The following is a 10,520-nucleotide window of genomic DNA, read 5'->3' on the forward strand; positions in this document are numbered from 1 at the left end:
GGAAAGGCTGAGGGACTTGAGGCTGTTTTTGCTGGAGAGAAAAAGGTTGAAAGGTGATTTAATAGAGACATATAAGATAATCAGAGGGTTAGATAAGGTGGACAAGGAGAGCCTTTTTCCCAGTATGGTGACAGCCAGCACGAGGGGGCATAGCTTTAAATTGAGGGGTGATAGACATAGGACAGGTGTCAGAGGTAGTTTCTTTACTCAGAGTAGTAAGGGTATGGAATGCTTTGCCTGCAACGGTAGTAGATTTGCCAATTTTTAAGTACATTTAAGTCGTCATTGGACAAGCATATGGACGTACATGGAAAAGTGTAGGTTAGATGGGCTTTCAGATTGGTATGACAGGTCGGCGCAACATCGAGGCCAAAGGGCCTGTACTGCGCTGTAATGTTCTATGTAATAAGGAATGTTGCCCTTCACTTTTGAGGAGTATTGTATCCAGGAAATGTGATCCAAGTTTTGTCGTGAGGAAAGCTACAATCAACTTCCTGCCCAGGCATATTGACCAAAGAGAAGAATGTAATTCCTGAGTTTAAAGTTGAATCATTGAAATAATTTAGTGTGTGTAGTGATAAAGTAAATAGGAATTGCTTTTCCATGGAAATGCAAGTAATTTTAAAAGATGCAGTAGATTCTCACTTATTTTTTGAATTATTTAATTTAATATGGTTTGTGTTAATCTTCATAAGCTGGGATGACTCTAACTTTACCTCTTCAGTGTGTTTGGGGAGCCAGTGCTCAACATCATAATTAGAGAACAACGGATAGTGCGCAACTACACTTATAATGTATGTTTCTGGCAGGCAAGGCTCCTTATTGAGAACGCAGCTTTGTGAAATCCCCTCATGACTTTGTTTTTCTGTCTACTATGTCTCATTTTTATGATGTATGGAGAGTGTTTACTTTGCTGTTTTTGTATGCTTATGGAGAAATGTGAAATGGCCATTTGAATTTCATCAGTTGATGCAGTATTGGCTTTAAATTTAAGTGGCAATTTGAGTCCTCTTGCATTGTGCTCATTGTTACTTAAAATGAATTTTTAAAATATTTTAATTTAATCTGTACATTGATACTTGTGTTATTGTTTTACAAATATCTTAACTATCTTTCCTGAACCTCATTCAACAGTGATCATTGCAGCAATGCCTTAAGCACATTTCATGAGAATTATTTCTCGAATGTTTCTGAAGGTAAGGCATCTGTGAAACAACTTTTGTTTTGACTTTGCTCTGTATTTAATTGAGAGAAAACTTGATTTGTAGTTAAAATAGACAAAAAGCCAATTGAAGTTGAGATTCTCTTAAATGCTGTAGCTATGAATTTATGATCAAAGTTTGTGCGAAGATTTGTAGCTCGGGTGCTCGTTGTTGTGGTTCTGTTCGCCGAGCTGGAAGTTTTTGTTGCAAACGTTTCGTCCCCTGGCTAGGCGACATCATCAGTGCTTGGGAGCCTCCTGCGAAGCGCTTCTTTGATGTTTCCTCCGGTGTTTATAGTGGTACAAATGTTCGGCACAACATCGTGGGCCAAAGGGCCTGTTCTGTGCTGTATTGTTCTATGTTCTATGTAATGACCTAACTGTGTTTTGAAATTTCTTCATTATAGCCAACGTGAATTTGCATAATCCCTTCATTGATACTGAAGACGAAAATTCATCACTTGCTGATTCAGCTTCCAGTTGGACCAACTTACAGGCTCCCTGTAGCTGGAATCATTCAAACTATGTCAGAACTCCTGTAAGTTGCCTAACTTGTAATTTGACAATCTTGTTTATTGAAACACACACCAGTGTTCATAACAGTTATGAAGCATGTGAATATTGTTTAGTTGCAGGGCAATTCATTTTATAAATTTGTTAAAATCAGTTTAACTTCAGTCGTACTGACAAGGCAATTGAAACCATGATTTCCCACAAAGTGAAAACATGAATATTAAAAAAAGTTATAGTCAAGCAAAGTAGAGAGGGAAAATAATGAAATTGAGCACACTTGCAGTAATATCAAAGCAGACAGCAAATGCTTGTTAAGTATGTGAAAAGGAAGAGAATGGACAAAGAAAGCATTAACCCCTTAGAGAATGAGACTGAGGAAAAAGTAATGGACAACCAGGAAATGGCAGAGCAGTTGAATAAATACTTTTGCATCCATTCTCTAGTAGAAGACGCTAACAGCTTTCCAAAAATACTAAATAATCAAGGGGTAAAAGAAGGAAGGAAATAAAGATAAGAGTTAAGACTGGAGAAAAAGTGCTCGAGAAGCTAGAGGAGCTGAATGGACAATAGGTCCCACGGACCTGATGGCATGCATCCTAGAATATTAAAAGTAGGTAGCTACAAAGATGGCAGATGCACTGGTAATAATCTTTCAACAAGCCTTAGGTTTTGGAAAAGGTGTGAAAAATTGGATTGCTGCCAATGTTACATCTTCATTTAGCAAAGGAGACGCAACAAACGACAAGTAACTACATGTCAATTAGTCATCGAGTCATGCAGCACAGAAACAGACCCTTCGGTTCAGCTCATCCAGACTGACAAAGTTTCCCAAACTAAATCAGTTTCACTTGCCTGCATTTGGCCCTTATCCCTCTAAACAGTTCCTTTTCATGTACCTGGCCAAATGTCTTTTAAATGTAACTCTACCTGCCTCTACTACTTCCTCTGGTAGTTCCACAAATGAACCACCCTCTGTGATCCCTTTTAAATTTTCACCTCATAACTTAAAAATATGCCCCCTAGTTCTGAACTCCCCCATTTTAGGGAACAGGCCATTTTGCCCAGCATGACCCTCTATAAGGTCACCCCTCAAACCCCTACATTCCCATGAAAAGAGTCCCAGCCTGTCCCTATTATTCAAACTCTCCAGTCCTGGTAACATCCAGGTAAATCTTTTTTGAATCCTCTTTATCCCTCCTATAGCAGGGCAATCAGAACTGTATACAGTCGTCCAAAAGCCTCACCAACGTCATGTACGACCTCAACATGATGTCCCAACCCCTATACTCGAAGGTCTGAGCGATGAAGGCAAGCTTGTTAAATGCTGCCGTAAACACCTGTCTATCTGTGAACATGAACTTGTAGCTCTCTCTGTTCGACAACACTACCCAGAGTCCTACCATTAACTGTGTAAGACCTGCCCTTGTTTGTTTTATTAAAATGCAGTACCTCTCACTTATTTCAAATTAAACTCCACCTGCCACTCCTCAGGCCCCCGCCCTGTAATTTTAGTTAACCTTCACTGTCAACTATACCACCAATTTTGGTGTAATCGGCAAACTTACTATCCATGTCTCCTAAATTTTCATCCAAGTCATTTATGTAAATTACAAACAAAAGGGGACCCTACATGGATCCTGGGAAACACCGTTGGTCACAGGCTTTTGAAAAACATCCCTTCACCACCACCTTCTGTCTCCTACCATCAAGACAATTTTGTATAATTAGTATGCTCACCCTGAATCCCATGTGATCCAACTTTACTAGTTGATCCACCATCTGGATTTATGTCAAAGGCTTCACGAAAGTCCATGTAGACTGCATTTACTGCTCTGCCTTCATCAATCCTTTTGGTTACATCCTCAAATCAAGTTTGATAATCATGATTTTCTATGTATAAAGCTATAAAGCTGACTATCCCTAATCATGCCTTCTGTTTCCAAATTCATCTAAATCCTGTCTCTCAGGATCCCCTCCAACAACTTACCCACCACTCTCAAGTCTGTAGTTCTCTGGCATCCCCTTACAGCCATTCTTAAATAAAGCACAGCATTGGCCACTCTCCAGTTCTCCGGTACCAGTGGCTGTATATAATACAAGTATCTCTGCTAGGGGCCTGGCAATTTCTTCCCTAACTTCCCACAATGTCCTTAAATATGTCCCAGAGGTTTAAAAGAGGGTTTTCTTTTTAAGACTTCTAAGTGTTACACTCTATGATAAAGAGTATTACAGCAGGGCATTTTGAAATAAATAATATGATCAAGCCGAGTCTGCATGGCTTTAGGAACGGGCAATCATACCTGATGCATTTGTGAGAATTCTTTGAAGAGATAACAAACCGATCGAGGAAGCAGTGGATGTAATATATTTGGATTTTCAGAAGGCATTTGATAATGTACAGTATGTTAGGTAACTTAATAAGAGTTCATGGTGTTGGAGGTAGACGATTAGCATAGAGGATTGGCTAGCTAATAGAAGTCAGATTATTGAGATAAGAGGGGCATTTTCAGAATGGCAACCAGTAGTGACACAGGGATCAGTGCTAGGCCACAGTTATTTGCAGTATATTAAAGGCTTGGATGAGGAAAGTGAATTTACCATCGCTGCCTTTGCAGATGATAGAAAAATAGGTGGGAAGGAGAGCAGTGAAGAAAAGTGTGCAGAGGAATATAGGCAGATTAAGCGAGTGGACCAAAACCTGGAAAAAGGAATATAAAGTAGAGAAATGTGAGAGATCAGCAGGAAGAATAAAGAAGCTGAATATTATTTAAATGGAGAACGACTGCAGAGAGCTACAGCACCAGGGGATGTAGATGTCCTTGTAAATTAAAACAAACTAGTGTCCACGTTCAGGTACAAGATAAGGAAAATGGAATGTTGGGTTTTTAATTTCAAAGGGAATGGAGTATTAAAAAAGAAGGTAAGCCTTGCTAACACTACACAAGGGTAATAGTCAGACCAAAGCTGGAATACAGTAAACAGTATTGCTCCTCCTTATCTAAGGAAAGATGTACTGGCATTGGAGGCAGTCCAGGTAAGGTTCACTAGGTCCTGGGTATGGAGGGACTATTCCTAATGAAGGGCTTTTGCCCGAAACATCGATTTTCTTGTTCCTGGATGCTGCCTGAACTCCTGTGCTTTTCCAGCACCACTCTAATCTAGACTCTGGGTATAGAGGGACTGACATCCGGGAAGGCTTTGAGTTGCTTGGGCCCGTACTTATTGGAATCTAAAAGAATGAGAGGCAAGCTTATGGAAACACAGGGTTCTTAAGGGTCTTGAAAGGGTGATTGTAGATAGTTGTTTCCCCTGTTTACCCCTGAGACTAGGGCCAAAGGGACAAATCTCAGAATAAGGCAAATGAGGAAGAAGTTATTCTCTCCAGGGATAGTGACTTTCTGCAACTCTTTATTGAATAGGCTCTCATGGTCAGGTTAAGTGTCTTCAAGGCTCAAACAGATTTTTAATCAGTTTAGGGAATCCAGGGTTTTGGGGGAAAAGGCAGGGTGGTGCAGCTGAAGAATCACAGGCTGTGATCCCATTGAATCATGGAACAGACTTGATTGGCTGAATGATCTGCTTCTGTTTCTACATCTGATGGTCTTAAACAGCAATTGTTTTATAGCGAGGACAGTTTACTCAGCGGTAAAAATGATTAAAATGAGTATTCTCTATCAAAAGTCAGACATTGCATTTAAATATTGTGAATTTAATAGCTTTGAAAATTCGGACATTTAAACATATCTGGAAAAGATACTGTAAATATTTAATAGCTGATTTGCAATGGAGCTAGAAGAAATAACAGCCCTTTAGCATATTTTTTAACAATAAAGTAGAAATTTAATTTTTGAATAGTTGAAAACAATACCTCTTCCCCCTCTTTGTTTTTCAGTCCTACCTGTCAGGTACCAGAAGTCTGTCCCCTATGTCTGGATTGTTTGGATCCATTTGGACCCCACAATGTGACCCTTATCACAGCTACTTCACATCTGGTCGTCCAGTCTCTTACGCATTGGTGAATGAAAATCTGGAAACAGCTTGCACTCAAGAACAAACAGCCAGTTTTGATCCTTTTGGCACTTACATGAACCTGCATATTTGGAATTCTTCCTGCAGTCGTGTTTGTAGCTCTCAGCTGTCTAGTGACTCAGGTTATTATGGAGATATTTGAGTTAGATTTTTTTAACTAAATGTGTGCATAAAATAGTTCAAATCCTTTAAGATATTTAGGTGCATTAAATCTTTTATTTTTTTATTTTTTTCTGATTTTTATACAGAGGAAATTGCACTTAACAGGAAAAGAAATCCTCAAGATTTTTTAATAAAACTTTTCCAAATAAAAGGACGCAAAAAGAAACAGCTTGTGGCAAATGTGTTTTTTTTTCTGCATCGCAGATGGTCTCAATTTATGCTGCATTGTATTACATTGGTGTTTTGATTGACTTTCTTCATTCTGCTTCAACAACATTATCCACCAAGTTGACTGCTCACTGCTTGCAGTTAATTTTATTTTTGTTTAGTCCTTTGTCACAGAAGGATCCCCATTGTGTCTACACTGGTTGTTTGTGGGTCAATCTACTTAGTCCTATTCCCCTGTCTACCCATGTAATCATAGAAATCCTAGAATCCCTGTCATACAGAAGGAGGCCAATTGGCCAATCGAGACTGCACTGACCCTCCGAAGAACATTCCACCCAGACCCAACCACCCCCCGACCCTATCCCCATAACCCCACATTTACCATGGCTGACCAGCCTGCCTAGAATGGACATACCTGGATGCTATGGGGCAATTTACCGTGACCAATGTACCCTAACCTGCACATTTCTGGACTGTCGGAGGAAACCAGAACACAGAGGAAATCCACAGAGACATGGGGAGAATGTGCAAACACCACACAGTGACCCAAAGCTGCAACTGAACCGGGGTCCCTGGCACTGAGGCAGCAGTGAATTATTTCTATCGCACTCCATCTGCGTTCCTTTAAAATCATTGTTGTCATTTTTCCCACCCTCATGGGTGCTCAGTTTATCTATTTGGCATTTTGTTGTGTAAAAAGGTGGTTCTTAATACCTTCTGCATCTCTTGCCAAAGCCTTAAATTTTTGCCTCAAATGCTTTTTTGTCAGCTAATAGGAATATTTATCTTTTGTCTACCTTGTACGCAAGTGTTACAACCTTGTAGAAGTCTGGTGAATCTCCCCTCATTGTCCTTTCCCCCAGAGAAAACAACAGCAGTTCTCCGACCTAACCTGGTGACTAATATCCTCCACCTCTGAACTAATCTGGTATATCTCCTCAGCATTCTTTTGAGGAACCTTTCATCCATGTTATAGTGTGATGAGCAGAACCAGATGCAATACTGTTATTGTGACCTAACCAAAACTTAAAGGCTCAGGATAACTTTTTTTGACTTTGTAGCTGATGTCTGTTTGTAAAGCCTAACATTCCGTGTAGTTTGCCAACCTCTGTCAAAATGTTCTGACCGTTTCAAAGATCGATACGCATGCACCACCAGATCCCTCTGTTCCTGCTTTGTACCATTATATCTATATTGCCGCTTGCTATTCCCTCTGTCAATGTGTATCACCTTGCACTTCTCAGTAATAAATTAGATTTGCTATCTGACTACTGATTCTGCCAGAATATCTCTTGCTGCAGTCAGTAACTGCTGGTCTTAATGTTTGACACAGTATCCAGTGTCAAAAGCAATGCTTCATCCTCCTGCATTGTGTAGACATTTTAGTCAACACCATAGAATGGATCTCTACAGTCAGATTTTGTTTACATAGTGCTAATGTCCCTATAGTTATCTCCAACAACATCAGTAGCTTTTGATCAGGTGCTTTCAAACATTTTAACTGAAAGGTCTGTCAGAAAACCATGGTCATGTGATTGAAACGTACGCTGTCGAACAGCCGTAAAACAACTCTGCAACTGTTTCTCTAGTCTGCTTTTTTACATTAGGACAGGAATCAGCAAAGTCACCCCCTGCTTAGCTACAGTCTGTCCCCAATCATAACCACCTTCTCAAAGCTTTAGTTCTGGAAAACTTTACCAGAAAGGTGAACCACTGCCATGCCTTCAAAATGCATTCACTTGTATCCAAACTCCCACCGAAAATAAATCCTGTCACCAGCAAAATACAAGAATTTGGACGTTGACTTACTTGACACTAATCACGTGAATGAATGCCAATTTCTGGATTTTAAGGTAATTCATAATTGTAACTTTTTCTTTCTGCCACCACTTGAAAAGTTTGTCTATTATTATACCCCATTTCATTTTAATGAGATCTGTCTTCATATCTCTCTAAATTGTCATCTTTATGTTTAAAACAACAATGTTAGACTCACGCCCCACTCTCTGACTGAAGGTGGAATTCAGTCATGTATCTGCTGGCACCTACAGGCTCCTCTTCTCATGCTGTGCTTACCAATACCCAGTCAATAGACAATAGGTGCAGGAGTAGGCCATTCAGCCCTTCAAGCCTGCACCGCCATTCAACATGATCATGGCTGATCATTCCTAATCAGTATCCTGTTCCTGCCTTATCTCCATAACCCTTGATTCCACTATCTTTGAGAGCTCTATCCAACTCTTTTTTAAATGAATCCAGAGAGTGGGCCTCCACTGCCCTCTGGGGCAGAGCATTCCACACAGCCACCACTCTCTGGGTGAAGAGGTTTCTCCTGAGCTCTGTCCTAAATGGCCTACCCCGTATTTGTAAGCTGTGTCGTCTGGTTCGGCACTCACCCATCAGTGGAAATATGTTTCCTTCTGCCAGTGTGTCCAATCTTTTCATAATCTTATATGTCTCAATCAGATCACCTCTCAATCTTCGAAACTCAAGGGCATACAAGCCCAGTCGCTTCAGTCTTTCAGTGTAAGGTAATCCTGCCATTCCAGGAATTGACCTCGTGAATCTACGCTGCACTCCCTCAATAGCCAGAATGTATTTTCTCAAATTTGGAGACCAGAACTGCACACAATACTCCAGGTGTGGTCTCACCAGGGCCCTGTACAGCTGCAGAAGCACCTCCTTGCTTCTATACTCAATTCCTCTTGTTATGAAGGCCAGCATGCTATTAGCCTTCTTCACTACCTGCTGTACCTGCATATTTGCCTTCATTGATTGGTGTACAGAACACCCAGATCTCTCTGTACTGCCCCTTTACATAAATTGATTCCATTAGTCAGTACCCCATGCTATTGCCTTGTCCTTTGCCTCTGACTTACACATCTTTACACACTTGGTCCCTCACTCCCATTTAGCTTAAATGTCTCTGCTGCTTTAGTTATATGTCTCCTGCAAGTGGTAGGTGGGGTTTAATTTAGATAAATGTGAGGTGCTCTATTTTGGAAAGGCAAATCAGGGCTGGACTAATACGCTTAAGGGTAAGGTCCTAGGGAGTGTTGCTGAACAAAGTGGCCTTGGAGTGTAGGTTCATAGTTCCTTGAATGTGGAGTCTAATGTAGATTGGATAGTAAAGGGTCTGCTTTCCTTTGTCAATCAGAGTATTGAGTACAGGAGTTGGGAGGTCATGCTGCGGCTGTACAGGACATTGTTTAAGCCACTGTTGGAATATTGTGTGCAGTTCTGGTCTCCTTCCTATCGGAAGGATGTTGTGAACCTTGAAAGGGTTCAGGAAAGATTTACAAGGATGTTGCCAGGGTTGGAGGATTTGAGCTATCGGGAGGGGTTTAATAGGCTGGGGTTGTTTTTCCCTGAAGCTGATGGGTGACCTTACAGGGGTTTATAAAATCATGAGGGGCATGGATAGGGTAAATAGACAAGGTCTTTTCCCTGGGAGAGAGTGAGGACTGGAGATGAGAGTCAGAGTGGTGTGGGAAAAGCCCAGCCGGTCAGGCAGCATCTGAGAAGGAGAGTTGACATTTTCTGGTCTTTTCCCTAAGGTGGGGGAGTTCAGAGCTAGAGGGTATAGGTTCAGGGTGAGCTGTGGGGAAAGATTTAGAAGGCACCTTAAGGGGCAACCTTTTTATGCAGAGGGTGGGGTGTGTAAGGAATGAGCTGTCAGAGGAAGTGGAGGAGGCTGGTGTAATTACAGCATTTAAAAGGCATCTGGATGGGTATATGAATAGGAAGGGTTTGGAGGGATATGGGCCAAGTGCTGGTGAATGGAACTCGATTAGGATATTTGGTTGGCATGGATTAATTGGACTGAATAGTCTGTTTCCGTGCTGTACACTTTGACTCTAATTCCAGTATGGTTCAGAGGGATATTACCCTAATATTTCAGCTCGCACTTTCCCTAATACTGGTGTCAGAATCACAACCTGTTTCTCCCACCACATGTTTTGTGCCATGCATTTAAGTATCTAATTTTCTTTACATTTCAATTTGCTCCTGACTGAGTGAGTAATTCAGAGATCACTTGTGGTTCTGCTTTGTAATTTATGTCTCAGATGCACATTATTCTTAAGCAGAATCTTTCTTCCTCCTCCAATCCCCATTGGTACCCACATGGGCCATGACCATTGGAGAGGAGAAAGTGAGGACTGCAGATGCTGGAGATCAGAGCTGAAAATGTGTTGCTGGAAAAGCGCAGCAGGTCAGACAGCATCCAGGGAACAGGAGAATCGGCGTTTTGGGCATAAGCCCTTCTTCAGGAATGAGGAAAGTGTGTCCAGCAGGCTAAGATAAAAGGTAGGGAGGAGAGACTTGGGGGAGGGGCGTTGGAAATGTGATAGGTGGAAAGAGGTCAAGGTGAGGGTGATAGGTCAGACTGGGGTGGGGGCGGAGAGGTCGGGAAGAAGATTGCAGGTTAGGAAGGCGGTGCTGAATT

The 10,520-nt window shown here is 41.3% G+C and overlaps 1 protein-coding gene across 4 annotated transcripts in view; it reads left to right on the forward strand.

The window, feature by feature from the left end:
• The window catches only part of tmem131l (transmembrane 131 like), a 162,818-nt gene extending 156,267 nt beyond the window's left edge, over window positions 1–6,551 (forward strand). For 2 of the 4 annotated variants that reach the window (XM_043700124.1, XM_043700125.1), the window contains 4 exons: window positions 1,135–1,196; window positions 1,609–1,739; window positions 5,607–5,865; window positions 5,992–6,551. In XM_043700124.1, coding sequence (XP_043556059.1) covers window positions 1,135–1,196; window positions 1,609–1,739; window positions 5,607–5,865; window positions 5,992–6,152 — 613 coding nt within the window. In that variant the 3' untranslated portion in view covers window positions 6,153–6,551. Of the gene's footprint in view, window positions 1–1,134; window positions 1,197–1,608; window positions 1,740–5,606 lie in introns of those variants that run through there. The other 2 variants (XM_043700133.1, XM_043700138.1) reach the window with 2 other exon arrangements.
• Window positions 6,552–10,520: the final 3,969 nt, after the last annotated feature.

Source organism: Chiloscyllium plagiosum, chromosome 1 (assembly GCF_004010195.1).
Source record: "Chiloscyllium plagiosum isolate BGI_BamShark_2017 chromosome 1, ASM401019v2, whole genome shotgun sequence".
Classification (NCBI taxonomy): Eukaryota; Metazoa; Chordata; class Chondrichthyes; order Orectolobiformes; family Hemiscylliidae; genus Chiloscyllium; species Chiloscyllium plagiosum.